The sequence below is a fragment of the Sinohyriopsis cumingii genome, chromosome 6 (assembly GCF_028554795.1).
Source record: "Sinohyriopsis cumingii isolate HCF-2022 chromosome 6, ASM2855479v2, whole genome shotgun sequence".
Taxonomy (NCBI): Eukaryota; Metazoa; Mollusca; class Bivalvia; order Unionida; family Unionidae; genus Sinohyriopsis; species Sinohyriopsis cumingii.
In genome coordinates, this window is record NC_142966.1 from 99,484,325 (window position 1) to 99,508,128 (window position 23,804).

At 35.2% G+C, this 23,804-nt stretch overlaps 2 protein-coding genes across 2 annotated transcripts; both read left to right on the forward strand.

Annotated features, from left to right (window-relative positions):
- Positions 1-78: 78 nt before the first annotated feature.
- On the forward strand, positions 79-22,199 carry LOC149797544 (cytochrome b-c1 complex subunit 8-like). The gene is made up of 3 exons (XM_089962415.1): positions 79-190; positions 16,247-16,408; positions 21,981-22,199. Exons 2-3 carry the CDS (start codon positions 16,255-16,257, stop codon positions 22,070-22,072), a joined length of 246 nt encoding a protein of 81 aa, XP_089818541.1. The 5' UTR covers positions 79-190; positions 16,247-16,254; the 3' UTR covers positions 22,073-22,199.
- LOC149797545 (uncharacterized) lies at positions 520-5,405 on the forward strand. Its single transcript, XM_089962414.1, has 2 exons — positions 520-2,409; positions 4,423-5,405. Exons 1-2 carry the CDS (start codon positions 2,167-2,169, stop codon positions 5,023-5,025), a joined length of 846 nt encoding a protein of 281 aa, XP_089818540.1. The 5' UTR covers positions 520-2,166; the 3' UTR covers positions 5,026-5,405.
- Positions 22,200-23,804: the final 1,605 nt, after the last annotated feature.

Below are 23,804 nucleotides of genomic sequence, written 5' to 3' on the forward strand. Positions count from 1 at the left end.
AACGTATAAAAATAACGTATATAGCACAATTATATTTTATATTATCTGTTTTTCATCAACTAATAAACCCTTTACATCAGATTTCCAAGTTACATAATGTAGATTTCTGCGAAACTATCAATCACTGGCGTCACTTCCTTCAAACAAAGAAAAAAGAAGCTTCTGTGGAGGCAAGGACGAACTTTTGAAGGTTGTACATTCTTGTTATAATAACCTATTCGTAATGTATAACAATAATTTTTTTTCTATTAACATTAGAATATTCTTTCATGTGCAAAGAGCTGTTTTATCATTACCATTATGTACGTAATTAACAAGATTTATTCTGTTCAAGAAAGAGTTGGTGACCATTATTAATTCGACCTGCACCCGTTTCCGTTTTTAGTCCGCTGTTAACGGTATTCGTGCACGGTATTACGAAACACCCAGATCCACCCAAATCCACACCAAATCCACCCAAATCCACACCAAATCGCATTTTGTCTGTCGTCTCATCTCTAAATTGCAACGGTACCTCCTCTCCCCCCATTTTTTTTAAAAAAATTTAAAACAAATCTTTTTCCACAAATCGAATTATTTTTTTATTGTGCAGTTTTACACAGTTCTGTTGGGTTAGGTCTATTTAGACTGACGAGAAACCTATAAATTGGTATCATATTTGTCAAATTCGGTGGTTGTTTAAGATTGATATGACTTATTTGCCAGTATGGAAGACGTTCGTATAGGCAGGCATGAAGACGTACTTAATAAGATACATACACATATTATATACTGTTGTATAGTTTTAATTATATGCTTTAATTCTTCACTGTTCTATTTCTATGCAAAATCAGAGCCACGTGTTCAACAAAATATCTATTCTAAGGTCATGTTCAACCTTTCAACAACACGGATTGATATAATCTATGTATCTTCAACAGCTATAGGTCGTGTAATCTGGAGAAAGAAAAAAAAACATTGGATATTAAAATTTCAAAAATGTTTTGAAAAGTACGAAGAGAAAAGCAAATTTTTTGTTATGTATCAAACACATTCATAACAATGTACGACGAAATCTCCAAGAAAACGGGGCATGTGTACTGGTCCGTAAAACAATCCAAATCATTTTAGAAAAAAATGGAATAATATTTGCCTCAGATGATACGGAATTTGATTGAAAATGTCACAATTTGGAACCCTATTTAAAACAATTTCCAGTTTTCAAATCATATTGGCAAAGATTCCTGTTGGGCAAAATCAGCAACAATATCAGATATATCAGTGCCAGCAGCCTAGACTTTAAGTGTCTCAAGGATTCCGAAAATGTTGCAAAAAAGTCAGGCTAGCGGAAACGGCCAGCATCCAAACGGACTAAAAAATATTATAAATGACCAATTGGAGGAAGAAATGTACTTACAGATTATTCTTTTTCACCATCTTAATATTGAATCAATGTAATATCAAATCAAGTTAATTATGTATGAGTGTGTGTGTGTGTGTATGTGAGAGAGAGAGAGAGGGACAGACATACAGACAGGCAAACAGACAGAGACACATTGTACTGATCAAAAACCAATAAAACCCTAATGTTATCTAATAAACAGAATGTAAAAAGAAACAAAACTGCAATATTACATACATGCTAATTATACTACAATTTTAATGGGTTTTTTTTAGCAATTATAGGATTATGAACTTTTGGTGCGGGTTGAATAGCAGAAAGATAACTCGACCTTTGGGCAATCGAGGCCAGGTGTTAATTATAAGAGTTAGAAAATGTGAATAATAACAGGTAAATTGCTTCTTGTTGACAATTACGAAAAAGAAACCAATGAAAGAACCTGCTTAATAAGTTGGTCAAGCGGCAAGTTCTCAGTTACTCAATTAATTTAAACATCATATTAGTTCACAATCAACCAGCTGAAACCAGCCTCGATTTGTTTTTCATTGCATAATGAGTACTGACAATTGCCAGCGTGTTTTCTTTGGAATTTGTGTAAGTTTAAGTTTTTGTATTATTCATCATTAATAGACTAAATGACAGTCTAAACAAAACATTACTGTTAATTACAAGCAACTAAATACATAGTATATAATCTTAATGTTTCGTGAGCTGGTCTCTCATTTTGAAACAAAGCTTAAATACTGCACATTTCTTTTTTTCAATTGTGATTTTTAAAGTGAATCATGGCAGATTTCAGTAAGAAATGCGTAGCCAGGTTTCCATGTGGTGGATGCAAATCAGGATGTTCAAATGACTGTGTTAAATGTTCATTGTGTAAGAACTGGTATCATAGAAAATGTCAAGAAATCTCAGACGATGAATTGAAAACGTGGGGAAATCATGAACTGGACTATGTGTGCGTTTCGTGTCGTACATTGGACGGTGAAGAGTTTGACTACCTGATGGCCATGCATTGTCTGCAGAATGTAAGTATCGGCATTTATAATTTGTAACTAATTTTAATTCGCATATGTTAGCACACGCAAAAAATACATTCTTTTGCTTTAGGCCCCTAATTATTTACGCTTGAACGTGCAGGCAGGCGATAGTTGCCATATCTCGCAGCAGAGAGCCGTTCGAATCCCGATGTGGAACCAAGATTGATTTAATAAAATAAAATCATAATAAAATAAACCTCGTAATATAATGTCTTGAGTAATTCTCCTAAGGCCCGTGCATAGGGTAATTATATATTACTCTCTTAATAATTATTTTTATCTACAAACAAATACAGCCTATGCCTGAATTTACATAATTTAATGTGTCTAATATTTATATTTTTTTTAAAGCAACATAAATGTGTGCTATAAGTATGATACAACCAGATCACACTACATTGCAAATCTATCGCACCATGTCGCACCAGGTGAATTTCATAACATGATGTCAGTTACAGCCTTCACATCTGATGGGACAAGAATGCATTCATGTGTATATAGTGTATTGCACTTTTTGTGTGAAAACTGTTTTAAAATGATTCAATTATTAGAGTTTGATATGGTCTACGTGTCAATGTCTATTTCCACTCACCGTTGTATTAAGTTATTGTCAACCTCAATTTGGAATCTTATTATTATTAATTGTAATATATTATTGGCTAATAAAGTCTAGTAATGTTATGCCAGCCAAATGTCAAACAGTAGAAAAATAGTCGATGTTAAAGATGCGTGCGATGATATGCATATAGTAAATTCCTTTGATAAATAAACAAGATTTGTAGCAGCAATTAATTAAGTCAATTGTCATCACATTCAAATCTGTTACGTAATTGTAATCGGATTAAGGTCACACTCGACCGTTCAACACCATGGGTTGATCAAATCTATGTATCTTCAATGGCTATAGGTAATGTACAGGCGAAGAAACAAGAAAACGTCGTATGATCATACAATTACCTAAATGCCCATTATGCAAAAAAAGAAATTTTTTCAAAACTAAATACGATAGCCCAATGTGAAATAACAAAACTGAGTAAGATTAGTTTAATTATGGATATTTATAAAAAACATAAATATAACAAAAACAATATTTTATATCTAGACACTGACTGTGATAATAAAGTAATTTTAAAAATCGTAAATTTTATTATAGATACAGTGATGCAATGTGGCCAAGTTATAAGAATAAACAAATGATTGTATATAACAATTTTCAAACATCCAAAATAAACTTGAAAAATCTAAAACTTAAAACTTGAAATAAACTTAAATTTGATTTAAATAACTTACTCAAAATTTAATTCTAAATTTAAATTAATTTAATATGTATACTGCATATTATTGTATGTGTATGTATGTGTATATGTATGTATGTATATATATATGTATATATATGTACGTATATATATAGGTATATATGTGTATGTATGTATAGGTATGAATATATATGTATATAAAACATATATTTCATTATTTTCCCCCTCCTTTATTCTTTATTTTCTACTTATTATTTTCAAACAAAATTAATACAGACGAAGGAAACACAGGGAACCACCGTGTGGGTGAAGTAAGCAGCATAGACGAGACAGGGCTAAATCACATGGCGCTACACGAAGTGGCCAGGCCTGCGGAAGAGTAGCAGAAAAACCCACACGGAGGAAAATGGACATACAAAACAAAAACAATACACACAAATAGAGTAGATGTCTACTAACCCATAACTAATATATCAAAAAAACAAAAACAAAAAAACAAAAACGAAAAACAAAAATATTTCGAGAATTTTGTAGTACTTTTTATTAAAATAAAGGAGAATGACATATGCCGTATAAGGGGAAACATTCACAAAATAAATAAAAATGTGGACCCTTATCCGGATATAAATCCTTAGTATATAAAAATTGGAGGGGGAGGGGCATTTGTCTGGTGCCCCCCAAAAAAATTTTAATGTAATTGTATCATTTGTGCACGCACTCTGACAAATAAATCCCTTGATTACAGGCAGTCGATATGAAGGTCATCCCGAAGTTAACAACAGCAGTCCAACATGAGACCCTTTTTAAAATCAAGTTCAAACCAGTATGTGACAAGGATGTTGTTTTCCCTCCCGTCAGAGTGGATGCCATTGCGAAGAAAGTGATGATTAAATATTTTGATGAAGTCAGTGGTGACCCAATAATCACAACTGGTAGCGGCGACTGCCTATTCAATGCAGTGTCCCTTCTCCTGTATAGAGACAAAAGCAAATCAGTACAGTTATGGTATCATACCTGTCTCCTCATGGTACGAGCTTCAACATCGTACATGAATCATCCCCAAAGGAAGCGGATACAATGTTTATCACCATTTTTTGAAGCTACCTGTATTGACTGTGCTACAATTGGCGGTTTCTCATCTGCATGGACAGTTTTGGCTCTATGCGATATTATCCAGCGTCCGGTGCGGATTTTGTACCCTTCAGTCAATGGCGTGAACGACTTGGCACACACTTCTCTGAACACGACTTTCGAACCGTCTGCAGATGTACCAGCAGGACATTCAACAATCAGTATTCTCTGGTATGCTCAAGGGCAACTCCAAAGCAAGGATCTTGGTATGCAGTAAACCACTTTGTCCCTGTAGTCAATTTGAAATGTAAGTCAAAAAAACCTTTGACACATAATAAGGGTGATATGGACCATAGATATGAAGAATATGAGAACAGCGAGGTTGATAATTTATTAACTCCTGATTCGCAGAAATGCAGTGCAAGTTTACATGATTTAACTAACATTTTACAAACCGATGAGTATGAAGAAGACAGTTTCAGTATGGAAGCAGAAACCGCCGACGAATCTAGGGAATCACTATATCCTTGTACCATATCTGACGTGTCAGAGGTCAATATTCACCGTAAGTCAGCTCCATTTCAAGCAATGATGCCAGCTAGCAGCCCTGGAAAGTTCATGACCAACGATGAATTACTGAAAGTTATCATGTCTACTGAAACAGGAGAAAAAAGCATCCCACAAGGAATAAGGTGGCGCTCACCAGATAATATGTACTTTTGAGAGAGTGACGTATGTAAGGTGAAGTAGTTCGCATTTAAAACATGCACAGTGGAGAGAATGTTTGCATACCTCTATGCTACATTAATGTAATGTGGATGATATTTCTTTTGGATATTGTACTTTTGGAAATTTTACATGATTTAAGCACACTGCTAACTAAAATGACTGCTCCCTTGTGTTAAAAAATCAGTCTGAATTAGTCTAAAGTACACTATACATAGCAGCTATTAAAATAGGGAAAATGAATTTTGCCAGACTAGACAATACCAGCTTCTGAAAGTGCAATGAATGAATTACCAAATATATAAAATGTAAAAAAAGTTATCGGCTCTTTTTTATACAATTGACCTCTGAAGTTCAGGAAGTGAAAATGACCAAGTAGAGCTAGCACTTTTTTGAAAGGTGCACATTTGAAGTAAGGCCAAGCTGTATACTCTATAACCCATAGTACACCCATCAATCATACACCAAAATAAAGGGAATTAAAGGTTCTTTGCATTATACCTAAGATATACAAGGTCTTTTTTAAATAGCCAGTATAACCAGTGAGGAAAGCCGGGGACATTCTTTTTCTTTAAATTCCTAACCCTATGCAAAATGCGAAACTGTATAGCGCCACCTTAAAGAAAATAAAAAAATGTTTGCAATTATTTTTTTTTATTTTCATATAATTATGTATGATGTTCTGAATAAAATGGTACATTCATATTGCATTTAAGCATGAAAATAAGCTAATTATGATTGGTTTTCTCTTGCTTACATAATTTGCCATGAGGTATGTTTGTGTGAGTAGTGACCTTAATTATGGGGAAATTAGAAGACTTAGAATATAGGAATAGAGTCAACTTAAATTTAAAACTGTTGCAATAAGTGACAGAAATATATGGTGAAAATGTTTCTTTTCATTTATTTGCAATGAAATAAAAAAATAAATGATGAGAAAGTGAATTCGCTTCTTCCATATTAAACAATAGGCAAATATTTTACACTTTGACCTTTGACCTTTATGAAGCTGATGAGTTACCTCCCTTTTCTAATTGTAAAATTCATTGATGATATCTCAGAAATAATTCTGGCTAGTTTCATGTTCCTATCATTCAGCATAACATTGGTTGCTATGTTTACAAAATGTAATGTGCATTCTTAAAATAGCTCACTTTTATCATGGGGGGGGGTAGGCTGGACTTGTTAGAGACTCTGACACTCATAAATACTGTTCTGTGGGGAAAAGCAGGAGAATTATTCATAAGGATTGTTTTGATGCTTGCGACTTAAATGTTTCAGCCATATAAACATAATTAAATCATAAAAAAATAATACCTACATCTTCTTTATGGTGGCGCTCACCAGATAATATGTACTTTTGAGAGAGTGACGTATGTAAGGTGAAGTAGTTCGCATTTAAAACATGCACAGTGGAGAGAATGTTTGCATACCTCTATGCTACATTAATGTAATGTGGATGATATTTCTTTTGGATATTGTACTTTTGGAAATTTTACATGATTTAAGCACACTGCTAACTAAAATGACTGCTCCCTTGTGTTAAAAAATCAGTCTGAATTAGTCTAAAGTACACTATACATAGCAGCTATTAAAATAGGGAAAATGAATTTTGCCAGACTAGACAATACCAGCTTCTGAAAGTGCAATGAATGAATTACCAAATATATAAAATGTAAAAAAAGTTATCGGCTCTTTTTTATACAATTGACCTCTGAAGTTCAGGAAGTGAAAATGACCAAGTAGAGCTAGCACTTTTTTGAAAGGTGCACATTTGAAGTAAGGCCAAGCTGTATACTCTATAACCCATAGTACACCCATCAATCATACACCAAAATAAAGGGAATTAAAGGTTCTTTGCATTATACCTAAGATATACAAGGTCTTTTTTAAATAGCCAGTATAACCAGTGAGGAAAGCCGGGGACATTCTTTTTCTTTAAATTCCTAACCCTATGCAAAATGCGAAACTGTATAGCGCCACCTAAAAAGCGATGTATACACTGTCATTGAAGCATCTGATGACGACAATGGTGCCAAAAACTTCCCCGATGACTGCGGTGTTTGGGATTGGAGAAGTGCTACAACCGTTAATCAGACTTTTGTTGTCACCGATTCTGTTGACAAAGTACGTACAGTGTATATGAAAAAGGAACAGTACTGTGTCAAGAAAATGGTCAATGGAGAGATTACATATGAACCAATATTTCCTCAGCCATCGAGTGTTTTAACACTGCATAGATATTATACTAAATTGATAGAAGACAAATCATTCAAAAAACGCGTAACAACAATTGCTGGACTGCCCGATTCTTTTCCTGTAGAGAAAAAAATGCTGGCCATTGTGGAATACTGCGGCAAAATGCCAACCATTTTTAAAAAGCACGGAAATTCTAAGAAATCGGAGCCATATATAAGGACAGACCCAAAAATTACTCAGAGAGCAGCTGAAATGGCAAAGCATGAGAACGTCAGCAGCGTTCTCACAAAAAGTATGGAAGACAACAGTTTCACTGCTCCGAAATCGATGAAACAAATAAATGACAAGAAATTCAGAGACTGCAACCGAAAACGTGAAGAAAATGTCAACTCCAGAATAAATATAGCTGATGATGTGGTTAGTGTTTTAAGTGAGCTTCACACTAATCCAGTCATCCAAGAAATAATTTTGACTAAACACAAAATACCGGTTGTCGTTGTTTATAGCAACCAACAGATGGATGATACAATCAGAAACTGAAGGTGATGACAGGAGTGTTCTAGGTGTTGATAGAACTTTCAACTTGGGAAATTTCTATGTCACAGTCTTTTCCTACAAAAACCGATGTGTGATTAGCAATAGAATAAACGATTTTCCGGTAATGTTTGGGACGTGCATGATACATTTTGATGCCGAAGAGGAAACTTACGGGAAATTTTTCTCACACGTAAGCGATCGATTTGGACACAAAGCACGATTAACCATTGGAAGTGATGAAGAAAAGAGCATGACAAATGCCCTGAAAGCCAAATTCCCGCATGCAAATTTTTTGTTATGTACCAAACACATTTATGACAATGTCCAATGACATCTTCAAGAAAATGGGGCATGTGTACTGGCCTGTAAAAGAATACTCCAAATCATTTTTGGAAAAAATGATGGAGTAATTTTTGCCTCAGATGATATGGAGTTTGAATCAAGATGTCAGAATTTGGAACCCTATTTAAAACAATTTTCAGTTTTTAAATCATATTGGCAGAGATTCCTGTTGGGCAAAATAAACACTTACGTTTTCCGTCCATTACGCGAAGGAGTAATCAGTGCACCATGGACTAATAATAACAGCGAGTCCATGAACCATAAGTTAAAGGCAGCAGTTAATTGGGACAGAAACAAATTCCCAGAACTTGTTGAAGAGATCGGAACTATATGATAAACCAAATTCTGTTTCTCAGATGTGCTGTTTATAGCAAAGGAGACTGGCGTCTAGCACCTTCAATGGAAAAGCATGTTATTCCACAACTAATATGGCATGGTATGCCACAAATGGAGAAAGACAGGCATATACACAAATTCATGCTGGCAAAACCACCAACAACAACAAAATCCAGATATATCAGTGCCAGCAACATAGATTTTAAGTGTCCCAAGGCTTCCGAAAATATTGGGAAAAAGCCAGGCCAGCGGAAACGGCCAGCATCAGAACGGACTAAAAAATATTATAAATGACCAAAGAAATCTACTTACAGATTATTCTTTTTCACCATCATAATATTGAATCAATATAACATTTTCTGTATGACAATAAAATATTTGCAACATTTGTTTTTGGTCATTATTATATATTTTATAGGTCATTTATATGGAATCCTTTTAGGGACAATCGCTACATCTTGCAGTATTTGGCCGGGCGATGGAGCGATGAAGTGATGCGATGGAGCAATTTGTCATTTATTTATTAATTGAGTGGAGATTAAAGTCGAAAGATTGTACAAGGGTGTGGATTTGGGTGGATTTGAGTGGATTTGGGTGTTTCATAACACCCATTCGTGCACACATATAAACTAATGTAAAGGAACAGACGCGACGAATACATTGTGAAATGTAAACAGTTGCAATGTATGCTTAGTCACATTGAAACGACACCAGCAACTTTAAATTTTATCCCTTCATAAATTTAAAATTTTGGTTTCATTTTATAGCGATAACAACGTAACTGGAGGGCCCTTCAGTTAGGCTGAGTGTCTCTATCTTAAGTCTCACTGGACAGTTTATCTGATGAATTTTCATCTGACAATGACCTATTACCAAAAAAATGAGAATAATTTTACACTGAAGATACAAATAAAAACAAACTAATGATTTTTGTTGAAAGCATACATGTGAGATTTTGACTGCGGCAGTCACTGAATCAGGTTAATTCCCGATGCAAATGGTGGCTTTCATACTGAACCAACACTGCCATCAATCCCTAGTACTAATATTAGTACCCTTACTCCTACCTCAGCCACAACAAATCAAGTTGAGGCTACGACATCGTAGCTACCATCAACCCCTAAATTTTGCATTCATTTTTGACAGCAAAGAGCTATTTTGAATATTTTCCTGTGACAAGGCAGCTAAAAGAATCAGTATGTGCCTAATGCTTAAATAAAGTTCACTAGTACTATAACAAATTAGCATGCACTTTAAAAAATAAGTAAATATTATTATGACAAAAAATGCCAGCACAATTCAACTTCACAATAAAGTAACTGCAAAGTAAATAAATAAAAATAATAAGTATATACTCATAGGTTACTGCATTTATATGGGAAAATATGAACAAGTTTTTTGGCTGTAAATATTGCACGACCTTGGGAGTGCAGTATATTCATCCGACAAAATGAGTTCATATTTTCCCATACAAATGCAGTAACCTTTTTATTATATGCTCCTTTTCTTATTCTACCTAATGCTTAATTATATTAACTAAATGCACTTCAAGAAACAAAGTAACTGAATGTATGCCGTATTGTAAACTAACAGATAAATTTGAACTTAGTCACGCACTCGACATAACTTTCAAAAGAAAATGGTGTGTCTAGTTAAAAATAAAATATGGAGTCTTATTGCAACATTTCCATTTGATCTGGAATGAATAGATTTTGCAATTTTTTTTATTCTAAGAAATTTTTTGATTATGGACTGGATTTATATATGACAATTCCACATGAAATACATGGGATTGAAAAAGCAATTATCAAAAAGACGATATGGAATTTAATGCTTATTTCATTTTGAGTGCAGCAAGGAGGTTGTAATTGCATTTATATTCAAAATATTTTATGTAAACTTTCAGTCATAAAAACAATTATTTTAGATGAATTAGTCAAAACAACGCGATAATTGGGTTTTAAAAATTCGATTGCATTAATATCTGGGTCACGTTGATGCAGGGTTTTACAGTATTTTACTTTTTTCAGAGAACAACTCATTGGCACATGTACGTGTATTTATGTCTAATGTATATGATGTATCAACACCGTTTACTGTCGTGGCATTCAGTTCATCGATAATGCATGTAGTTCCATTGAAAAATTGCAAACAGATTTACAATCTTCAATAATTTTTTGCCCAGATCATTGTGTCTGAATTCAACATCTAATATACAGCATGAACAGAGTATCAACACTGTTTACATGCCATCTGATATCATACCATCGGGGCTTGCAGTTAATCCATAATATATGTAATTCCATTTCAAAATTGCATACATATTTAAACTACTCAATAATTTTGTCACACATCATTATGTGTCTGAATTCAATGGGAAAAATTGACAGCAAAATTAGGTTAAGAAAGATGAAGCACATATACAGTTTATTACGTTCCAGGGTCTGTGAACAGTGTCTGTACAAATTTCATACTACTATAATTGTCTCATATGCATTTCCCTGTCCATTTGTCCATTGCAAATTTCCAATAATTAATGCTTGTATGCCTATTCATTTCCTTGACTACATCAAGAATAATTAACAATCAACACATGCTTTCAGCATGCATATAACTTTACTTCAGATTTTGTGAATATCGAAAGAAACATATGAAAACTACCATACTAATCATTGCGCAAAGTGCAGAGAACAACTTATATTTGTGCAATTTCTTTTCCATAACAGTAAAATATTTTTTTAAAAATAGGAAATTAATAACGAGTTTATAAACAAACACCAAACCCATGTAAAACCAGAGAACTAAATGCAGTAGGCCTGCGGGGCTCCGAGTGGTCTAAAGCACTCTCCGTTACGGATCACTGCCATCTCACCTCTGTCTGTGTGGGTTCAAGTCTCGGATTCAGCCAATGTGGGTATGTGAGAAAGCTTGTCAGTAGCTTCTCGTGGGTTGGTGGTTCTTTCCAGGGGTTTTCCCAGGTTCTTCCTCCACCATTAATACTGGCCGCCATGTATAGCCTATCGTGTGCTGAAAAATGGCGTTAAACCCAACAAGAACTATGTGCAATAGGCCTGCATTGGTCATGAGTCACTTCTCCGATCTGGCTGCATTAATAAGGATTCCTGGCTTGCCATCCTCCAAAGCTGACCAAAGTCTATAAAACAACATTTGAGTCATGGAAGATTGTCATTGTCAGTCTAATGCTTAATTAACTCCATCCCATCTCAGTATGAAACTTCAGTATTGTCAAATTTATGATTTACTTAAAATCTGAACAAGACATCAACCTTTATCCTGCTAATCTCTGGAGTGCGTATTTAATTGTAAGAAAGAAAATGATAATTTAATGTAGATAGTGCCCATGCAGTATTATGTTTCCTCTCTCTCTCTCTCTCTCTCTCTGTTTCATATACTGTGTATATGTATATATAAAGAGAGAGAGAGAGAGTGTGTGTTTTGGTCTGAGTATGATAATGCTTTGTTAGATTTATGAGAATGTATCTTTATCATGAATACTGTATTAAATACTAATAGTATCCAATAAAACCTGCATACTAAAAAGCACATCTTCCATGCAGTAAAAGAAATGACTGAATTTGGACATTGATTCATAATACACTTAGTTAAATATCTGTATAGTTATTTGGAATGAGAGGACTCAGAGGTGGTTGTTTGGATGAATACTTGGTCCATAACGTACTCGGTCCACATAACATACTCTACCCATTATATGTACGGTCTGTCTGTCAGAACCATACACCAGAATCGTGGAGTGTGACAGCTTCTGCACGGAAATCAGTATGGAAAATGAAACTACTCTGAATCACAGGCAACAAGTACACATATAACCAATATTAAATTTCAAAAATTCATATTAATCTATTATATATAATATTAAATTTCAAAGTTATGAATACACAACCAGTGATACACTATGGTATATACAATATTGCATTTCAGTGTTTTTAATGCATTCTGGTTTTTCGGTGCATTTAAATGTTTCTATGCACCGGTGTGCCATTGCATGTTATAATGAGTGTATTTGGGAAAATGTTGTAGGCTTGACATGGCTAGCTTTTAAGCTGTGTTCAACATTGGTATAACAGCTTACATCAAAAATTATTCTTTGGTAGATAAATGGTACTAACAGCTGCCTCACTAAGTGCTCACCATTAAAGAGTTTAGTGTTAGGACTGGTTGGCCTGGTGTAAGGATAATGTTACTGGGTGCTAGACATCACTATAAACTGCCACACTGCAGACATTGTAGCAGTATGACTGAAAAATTGTTAAAGCAACGGTAAAATTACAAAACACACATTCTTTGGTAGATTATAGTTTACTGCTTAATACAGTATATGCCTCGATATGCACTTGACATTTGCTATTGCTGATTTCTTTCAAATCAGTCAGATTATTTAATTCTTAGCTTGGGTAAAGGATGTGATTTTAATGAACATATTTGTCATTTAAACCCATTTTTTTCCCTTGAGATAAAAGTAAGAGAAAGAGAAAACTTAAGACTTAAATGCTCAGCTCTGATTAACGTGGTTCATACAATCTTGAAAAATACTTAAAGATGAGGGTTCCTTTGTAAATGTCTTTAAATTTGAAAAGACTGATTTTTGTCTTGACAAAATGGTTCTTCTCAAAACTCCTTCAATCTTTCCTAGTACATACAAAACACTAGTATCACTTAATACAGTGCAACTTATTTAAATATTTTTCAAAAGCAGTTAATAATACGTAAAATGGGAGACTTTGAGTGGATCAAATGACACTTGACAGAAGTAGTTTCCAGATGGGTTAGAGCCATTTGTTTTATTAGCTTGATAATTAGTTGTTTACATTATATATACGTCGTACTAAAATCTAGTTGGTCTTGAATTTAACTGAAAAACTTAAGCCAGAAAAAATGTAGGTCATAGTCATACTGACATTTTTTTGTGATACATGTAGAGCTAAATGTAGATTAGTGAAACCTTCCTGCTTCAATAACTTTTGGTTAAATTGTATTTAAAACTTATTTTTCAAGCAGTGTTCATGCTAGAATTATGAACTAGATTGTGGAGGTGGTTGTTAAAACCACAAGGCATGCATTGTTTATTTCCATGAAACTATCAGCAAAGCTGTTATACCTCGGCAGAGATGTTGTCCTGGGTTCTGGACACTTTAGGTCTTAATAATCGCCTCAAAATCCAACTTACGACTGCTCTCTTGGAGGTGGAGATACTTTTTGGAGGACCAGCAACACCGGTCCCTCTTGGCCCATTGAAACTAGCAAGGAAGGGTGTTTATTCTGATTGTTCTTGAGGCCTTCAAAAAAGTTTGATAAAGGGATGCAGCCTCAGTTGTTTATGTTTTCCACCCTTCAGAATGGTTCAAAAAGAACTCCAGAAAGTCAGCACTGCCACTGCACAGATCACTCTGATAGTTTCCCTGTAGCCTCATCAATCATGTTAATGTGACATACTTAACCTGTTGGTAGACATACCCAGGATATTATCGCAGAGGCTAGACCTGTTGCATGTGGTCTTTTCTACTTAGTAGCATGCAGAATTTCCATTCATGTTTGGCTCATCTCAAGTAATCAATCTGCCCAGACAAGTTTTCAAAAAAAGTCGGTCAATGGCATTAAACAGGCTAAGAGGCCATGTTCAAGGTCTATGATGTGAATGGACTTGATGATTCTGCATGACAAATATTTTCCTTGATAAATCGATGGAATCCGTAAGATTATCAGGATAAAAGAGACCAGCTTGAATTATGAATTATCAATATGCATTTGATACAAAGTTCTATAATGAAACAATATTTTAAGGAAAGATGAATGAACTTTATACACACCAACACCATTTCAGCTTATGAGTGGCAAAGACACCCATATAACTACCACCAGTGGTGTTGACCTCCTGGAACAGCAGAGGAATGTTTTGCCCTCTTTAAAATGTCCACCATGAGTAGAACCTGCTGTTTGTGTTTTCTCTCTGATGGTATATATCATTGTCACAGCTTTCCTTATCAGTTTGAAGCTGGGTGATTTACACGGCTACCTGTACTTTACATCCAGATGCTTTTAAAAAAAAAAAACACTTTATGCCCATTGAGGGAAGCCCCCCCCCCCCCCCCCCCATAGTTGTCAGAATTTAGGAGAAGTCATCCTGATACCTGTCGATACTAATGATTGGTTACCAAGATACAAGATGAAAGGGAAATTATATTAAATTTGAACCTGAGCTGCTTTATTATAAGTTCATACATACCTGCCCCCCCCCCCCCGGTAAAAACATAATTATTATTAATATGAGTGACAGAAAAGTGGATTATGAACATAAAAAGCATTATACATTACATGCCACAATTAGAGAAAACCATATTAAAAGTATACATTTATTTTTGCTACTTACTTGGCTCTGCAGTTAGTTAAAAATCTCGTCACAAATCAGCTAAATTCATGTGGATTAGTACGAAAATACAGGCTGAAAGGTCATAAATGTCAAGTGCACAAATTCTGGATGCTGTATCACATCAGTGTCAAATTCCTCATTCAAAACTTACTAAGCACTATTGATTTGTCATTTTACCTATACAACATCTGTTAGTTTAACAGAATCCCTTTCCGCTAAGATTTTGTAGCCCTATAAGTTAATACTATAACACCAGATCACATTGATAAAGCCCATTTCACTTAATATTTGGCACCATGTTTTTCTTTTTTCAATCTAAACTGGTCTGTTACTGTGTGAATCAAACTATGACGAGTCTGCGACTCATGGTTTCAAATTCAAGAAACCTGTCATATACAGTTACTATGAATAGAAAGAAAAAAATCTTTGACATACACGGCCAAAAGGTTGCACACAACAAAAATATAAGATCAGTAGACAGAGGTCTATGATGAATAACTGCGCAGCAGCCAATAGTCGCATGACACAAGCCTTGGACTGTGCTTGCTATTCTGTCTCTAGGATGCTCTTGACATTGCCAGATACAATCTTTGATCAGAATATGGAAACATGTTGTTTTCTTTTCTTTTCCATAAACTAAACAGGTGCCCTATAGCTAATGTTATTACCTATGTAGTTATGAACAGGCAGGTTCCCTTCTATCTGGATACCTGTTGACACCTTAACCCCCACCTACTTTGGCAACTAACCCTCCAACTTTAAATCTAATGGAAGGCCCTGCTCAGTAAATCCCACATTATGAAGATTGTTATTTTTACCATTCATTAACAATTGCATCTTATTACCAAACATAATATTTTTTCTCTCTTTTAATTTTTTTTATTGTGATTGTAATTACATATATTTCTAACCTATCATTGTCTATGTATAATTCTAATTTTTTTTCTTCCAGTTTAAAAAATGGGAAGGCATTTTGGAAACATAGCAAAAGTAAGTGGTATTGTGACGTACACACTCTCACCATTTGAACAGAGAGCATTTGCCAATGCCATTAAAAAGGGAGTACCAAATATGATCCGAAGAATTCGAGAACAGGTCTTTACAGTTGTGCCACGTAAGTATCCCTTGTACCCAGCATCCTTTTTTAACCATTTTATTCTTGTAGCACACTAACCTTGAAGAGGCTTTTTCTGTAGTTTTCTGCCTTGCACAATTATGAAGAGTCTCTGTATGTGATTTCTTCATTGACACTGACATACCTTCAGATACAGACTGAATGTGTCAATTGAACTGAATCTGTTTGAATACATATGACAGTATGACTGTAAATTTGAGATTTAATGCACTGTTGTCCACCGCAGTTGACCGCTCCAGGGGCCTGAGTGGTTAGAGCATCCATCTCGGATACAGGAGGTTGTGGGTTTGAACCCTGGCTGAGTCATACCAAAGACTTACATAAAAGGTACTGGCAGCTGCCTCGGTTGGCACTCAGCATAAAGAGGTTAGTATTAGGACTGATCGGCCTGGTGTTATGATAATGTGACTGGGTGGGACATATGCTAAATGTCTGTGGCATGATGCCCCAATGCTAGAAATCACCATACACTGCCACACTGCAGATGTAGTAATGCTACGTTAAAAATTAAAATCACATACACTCTACCTCAGTTAATGCTAGCCCCATGCTGGCTGATGGAGCTAGAAAAGGCCATATGCATCCTCCTTCACATCATAAGAAGGGACTAATGAAGTCAATCTGTTTTCTTTGGATGTATATGTGTTAGTTGAGGAGGGAATCCAGATAGTTCAGAGGAGAGCATGGTTATTTAATCTGGTGAAACACACTACTTTAGTTTTAACTTCAACTGGTTGAGTGGTAAGATGGACCTGCGGATCAATTACCTTGTCACACCAAACTTCAAGGGATGTGTTGAAGACAATCCAGTTTCACTGATTTCCATAGTTTAAAAGGTCAGTATTGTCATTAAAACAAAAATGAAGAGCAGTGACTAGGGTCATTCGAAGAATTTTCTTCTTTGCTCCAATATATCATCCCATATTGCCCTAAGATGAGAAATGATAATCGGCATAAATCTCTGTCCCCTTGTTGGGCTCCTCAGTTAGGTGTGGAGCATAGGTGATAAAGCAAATTCTTCGATAGAGGAAAATGCACAAGATAAACAATTCATAATGGGAAATTGACCCAGAATCATAATTCAACCAGTGACTTGAAAGAAGAAACTGTTCCAAATCCAAATATTGTCCATAGTTTCTTATAATTGAAACACCTGGTTCTTCCTCCACCATTAATACTGGCTGCCATGTATAGCCTATCTTAGGCTGAAAAATGGCATTAAACAACAACAACAGGAAGTCAGCAAAACATAACTCAAACCAAATACATGTAGAGTGCAGCTGCAAACCTCTCACCCATAATTACCTTCAGACATGATTTTTCTCCGTTTTAAAGCAGAATTCCGCTCTCCTCCAGACTTGAATCCGATTTTTCTTGATATAGTCCTTTTTTTATCATCTCCAATCCGTATTTTTTAAATGGTCTGTTCTGTCCCATTCTGCAATGATCCTTGTAATGTATTTGTTCCAAATATTAGTTAGTGAATCTTTGTGTAATGGAAACTGATGGCAATGGAAAGAAGCATGTTTGCAAAAAATGGCATCCTAGGTTGTTGAGAGGGACAATGACATGAGAAGTTTAGGTAAAGGCTTAAAAAACGTATGGAAATGGGAATGGCTGGAGCAGAAAGTCAATGGAAATTTAGTTGGTCAGTTTATAAGAAAACAATGCTAGAGGACTGGCATTTTGTGACCTCTGCTCTACGGTAATCAGGGTTGGAAGCATTTGGAACAGTGCCTACAGAAGAAGCTGCATACGGAAAAATTGAAGCTCAGAAGGCATCTGGAAAAAGTGCAATTAATTACTGTAAGAAGAAAGATTTCTTGCAGGAGAGAACAGATGTAGCTGTCAGAATATGCGCACTGCATGTCGCCAATGCAAGCACTAGCTTGAAAGGAAAAAGGCTCTCATTGAAAAGGAAAAGAAATGATTGCACATTAAGCCCAAAAAGTCTGTCAAAAATGAAGGCTAAAGAACCCTTTGCCAAAGCCGCAAAAAGAGTTCAACTGGCATATCAACTGGTTGTGTCCATTGGAGAAAAAGACATCTGAATCTATGGGATTATTTGTATATAGTTGATGTACATGGATGTTTATTTTACAGATTTGTTATAAAAAGACAGAAGTATAATATATTTGCAGCAAAAATTGAGAAATTATAGTGACTAAATTACAATGTGAACACCGACATGCACATGAAATGGCTCAAGCATCAGTAGTATTGGAGAACAAATTCATGTGACAATAAATATTGTGAAATTATTAAAGTTGAAAATTTTTGGTAAGTTTATTAGTTTTTCAAATGATTATTTTGTTATATATTATCATCATAAGTTAAACCAGGAGCAGTTTTTTTATGTTTGTAAAATGCATTTTTAGTCGGGGACCTTTGGCCCCCTGGACCCCCAGATCAGGGGCACTGCCCCTTGAGACCCGCCACCCCCTTTCACATTTTCATAATTGTTATAAATGATCCTGCCTAAATTTCACTTATCCTACAAAAATTAAACAAGATCAGTTTAGTTTCAAACTCAAGATTTATCATTTATTAATATTAACTCAAAACAGTAATTACTTTATTTCTCAAGCAAGATTCATTGACAGTTGAAGCTCACATTCAGTTTTATATCTGATTCATTATCCATATAGTCTAGTTTCAGATCTTTTTGTATGTTGGTTCAACAGCATGTCACAACTTCATGGCGACTCTAAGTTTATGACCATTATTTAGTAAGTGAAGGAGCACTGTAGGTAGTGTGATTCAAGGTATGGTTTTTGGAAGTTTGTACACCCATCAACAAATGAAGTACCCTGAGTACTTCTGTATTTCTTGGAATACTTGATGCAGAAAGATCCCATACTTAAGCCATTCAGATGCATTTATCTCTGGTACTCTATCCTGCAGTCATCATCTCATTGTCAAGATAGACTTGAATTTTAGGGAGAAGTGACTTCTTTTGAACAGAACATGGAGAAGTCAGAGCTAAACAGGGAGCAGTGGGAGCAAAGCATGAATTGCAATGTGTGTGTGTTGTTTTAATTCTCCGTTTCCGAGTATGCATATTTGCATTTAACATTGGTTTTAAGCAGTACTTTATTTACAAGAAGAAAATGTTCCAAGTTTTATGTGTATTATAAACACATTTGGTACGTATTTAATTCCTATTCCTATGCAGTGTACATTGGACATGTGACTTCAAACAAGAACAATAGATGCTACATTTTAATTAACTTTAACTGAGTTTCTAGATTACAGCATTGTAATTGCAAGTTAGTAAAAATGCTTAATCATCTACCCTTTATCAAGATTTTTTTATTTACTTTCTATAAGTTCACTATAAAATGGCACTTGTAAAGCTTTCTAAACTTGTTCAAAACAACCCCTGTACCATGTAAGAGCAAATGCACACATCTTACAGATTATATTGTTTGTCCTAATTTCTTTGTTGCCAAATCTATATATTGCTATAACTATCCATAGATGACACACTAAAGAATTTAAGTCAGTGTATGATTGAACTAAACCCTTTTTTCCACCCAAATTGACACAGCCAACATGTACGCACATCTATTTTTAAAAAGTTTTTTTTTTTTTACTTGTAACCATTGACTTTATGGATACAACAGTCCATCGATAGGATTGCAAATGTAATTTGTCTTCTTAATTGTCCATGCATTGGTAAAATAATATTTGCTTTACTGTTTTTATAAGTGAACTTATAAAACAACTTTGAGCTTAGAGGATAACTTATGTAAATCAGCAGTGATAATACTCAGGGAAAGGGTTAATGGTCAGTCAGCTGTCAAAACATATGCCTGTGAATGTGTAAGAATATGTCTGTCCATGCAGGTCATATCAACACCAGCTATTTGATGGCAGGAAGTAACTTGGCGAGGAAGCATCATAAAAAGTAGTCACTCACTGTACTACTAAAAAATCAGAGTGAAGTCTTTTCCCTTTCCTAACAGAAGGCAAAGTTTACATTTTCTTTGGCAACTTAGTTGCCCACTTTGCCTGGCATGATCCCTGCATCAAATTTTTTATATTTCATTGACAGCTGTGTGCATTGTTTACACTTCCACTTCTTTATGATTGTCACCACAAATTGCATTAAATGTTACTTTTCGAGTCAGTGAAAGTGACTCTTTCCGATTGGCCATTAATAGACTTGCACCTTGTTATCTTCTGTATTAAAATCAATGTTTGGGACTTGTACACTAAGTCAGTTCTGTGTGTACAATACTCACTCGAATTCACTTCATGCATGGAATAATTTCTACTGCATGTGTAATAATACATCATTAAGTACAAGGCATTAGTAGGTATTCTATTTACACAATACACAGATCAATTAACTTTATGAAATGACATCTTACATTTTGTTTTATACATACAGTACAACACAAGACCACTTTTTACTTTTATGATAGTAACCGGCAGGGTTTTTTCCCTGCTGCTTTATTGGATTAGTAATGGATGGGGTTTTAGTGATCCATCAGCAAAAATACTGACCTTGGGAAAGCAGACTAGCATTAATTTAGATCCCAGACGTCAGATAGGCACCAGTTGAAAACCCAATGTTACGACATTCCATCTAGGAGTGGTATTAAGAATTCTAAGCTGGCTATCCGATTGGTTGAAATGACTTCGGACGAGTATCAATAACAAGATTTTCAAGATGACTGTAGTAATGGTTATATTTGCACATCAGATCAGCACAATTTCATTCAAAACAAACTAGACATCATAAGAAGTCATTTGGTAAACCCCCGTGTTGATGTGACTATCCGTTGGGTGGTGTAGCAATAAACAAGATCTGTCAAGATAGATAATGTAGTGGCCACATTGGATGTCCAAGTTTAACCTTTTTCATTTGATAGGAGCTAGACATCTTATACTGTAGCTTTGTGGTGAAAATGCTATATCAATATTAATTTTCAATCAGGAGGATTTGCAGAGAAACAAGATTATCAAGATGACTGTCAAATTGGATGTCACATCAGCACCATTTTCATTTAAAACCAGCTGTACAAGAAGTTTTTCAATGAAAACCCATTTTGATATGACCATCCATTCATGTAATAAGATCTTCATTTAATATCAACTTGAACTTGTGATGAGTGTTTGTGTAAAGATTCATGGTAATCCTCCGAGTAGTTTAGAATGAGTGGCAAGAACAAATGTGGTAATGGACATATATCATGCAACAGACCATCCAGTAAGCTCTTCTGATCTATTAGAGCAAAAATCAGAACATTACATTTACTAGCCAGCTGACTAGGAATTGTTATCAATTTTCTGAAGGGGTGGGGGCACTTAGGAAACATCAAATTTGAAAGGGAACGGCTATTGTTTCTGATGGACTTCACACAGAGGGCAATACCTTTGGCTTGAAACCTACCATAGTTAAGTATTTGACATTATCCTGGATAAATTGTCAGTAGGAAGGAATATTTTCTAGTTATTAGTATTCAACAGCAATATACAGCTCTGCAGATATTTACTGCTTTCAAGCTTAGGTTCTAATGTAGTATATACTTTTTCATTACAGCATTTGTTTTAGCCTACCTTGTGTACGACTATGGGACGAAAGAGCATCACCGTCTGATGACCAAGGCTGGGCAAGCAGATAGGAAAGACTAATATTCTGTGACTGCTGTATAATAATACACAAATTATGACTTGTTCTTGTGGAAGATTTTGTGTTAAATTGTTTTTAACATGTTACATATTATTGTAATGCCAATAAAGTAAAAGTTTGAAATCTGTATATTAGTTTTCCCCATCTTTTTTTATCCACATGGCACTAAGACTATGATTCCCTTAGCATAGCTTCCATCTGATAAGGACATCATACACATTTTCTGACTTCTGTTTCAGAATCATCAGTTGTAACAAGATGGGGATAATGTATTTTTATCAGATGTTATAATTGTTACTGACATCACTTACATGTGGATAGCAGAGCACAAAGTAGACTTCCCTGGTCTTCTCTACTTCATTTTTTATTATTATACCCATTTAATCCTACATGGTAGATGTAGCATTCGATACAGCTGTTTAGCCTGCATAGCACAACTAAAATTTCCATATCACGCACTCAGCCTGGAACTAGTTTTACAACTTGAAATATTCAACATTAGTCCACTTAGGAGTATTTGGAATGAATTATTGCTGTACATTTTAAATTATTCAAAAATTTCACTTTTCACAGTTTGTAATTTTAAGATATGACTAATAAGTTTGTAATTTTAAGATATACTGGGTGATAATGGCCACTTTTGCCACTGAGGATAATGGGAGATAACTACGTCGACACAAGCAGTTTATGAGCATTTCATGGCATCTAGACTGAGAGATTAGTTGAGGTGGACAACAGTATTTTGGACAGAATGTTTGACAAGGAGTTCTCAGATGAAGCTGGTGTATAAACAGGGTTCATACACCTTTGATGTGACATAATTTAAGGACTCCGATGCCCAGTGCACTTCAGCTATATTTCAAAGTGACTAATAGTACCCAGTAAATCAGATGAAATGCACAACACTTACAAATAAAAATCAACAGGATGGACATTTTTATTGAGATTCAGAGCTGATAGCCCTCTTATTTGGTAAAGGCAAATTTGTTGTTGTTGTTCTAGGGTTTAACGCCATTTTTCAGCACAAGATAGGCTATACATGGTGGCCAGTATAACTGGTGGAGGAAGAACCCTGGAAAACCCAGGGAAGAACCATCGACCCACGAGAAGCTACTGGCTGGCTTTCCCACGTACCCATGCTAGCCGAGCCTTGGACTTGAACACACGCAGAGGTGAGGTGGCAGTGATCCGGAACGGTGAACGCTTTAGACCACTCAGCCACTTGGGGCCCCGGCAAATTTGTAGAATACTCCACCATTATTTCACTTTCAAGTATATGGGAAATTAATTACCAGATTTTGTATTCTTGTTTTTGACACCATTTGGGGTTGAACACACAAGTGAAATAGGTAAGCTCTCTCAGAAAAATACCCAGATAAATCTTCCGTATTCTCAATGCCACATACACATTTATCCTTTGGCAGGTGTGAATGCAGCCTCCTGAATATTTGGTAGCGATCAGAGTTTACAGATATTGCCAAAGCCCACCTCTCTCAAACACACTTCACGAAAACATATCAACTGACCTTGTATATTAGTGATTTGCATAATTTATGCATACCTGAAGTTGTCTGTGGCAGACACAATTGATTTTTGGAATAACTTTGACGCATGATAAAATAAATTCATGCTGCATCTTAAAATCGTCCACCGTGAAAGTATGGTGTGTGTCACCGCATCTGATTTATTATATCTGCTGTCGCATGATCGCTCATTGAAATTTACAGGTACATT

Bases quoted from the DNA above. Each gene is read 5' to 3' on its own strand.
- LOC149797545 (XM_089962414.1), top strand. From the start codon at position 2,167: ATGGCAGATTTCAGTAAGAAATGCGTAGCCAGGTTTCCATGTGGTGGA. The intron at 2,410-4,422 runs GTAAGTATCGGC...CCTTGATTACAG, and splicing joins CCATGCATTGTCTGCAGAAT to GCAGTCGATATGAAGGTCAT.
- LOC149797544 (XM_089962415.1), top strand. From the start codon at position 16,255: ATGGGAAGGCATTTTGGAAACATAGCAAAAGTAAGTGGTATTGTGACG. The intron at 16,409-21,980 runs GTAAGTATCCCT...TTTTCATTACAG, and splicing joins GGTCTTTACAGTTGTGCCAC to CATTTGTTTTAGCCTACCTT.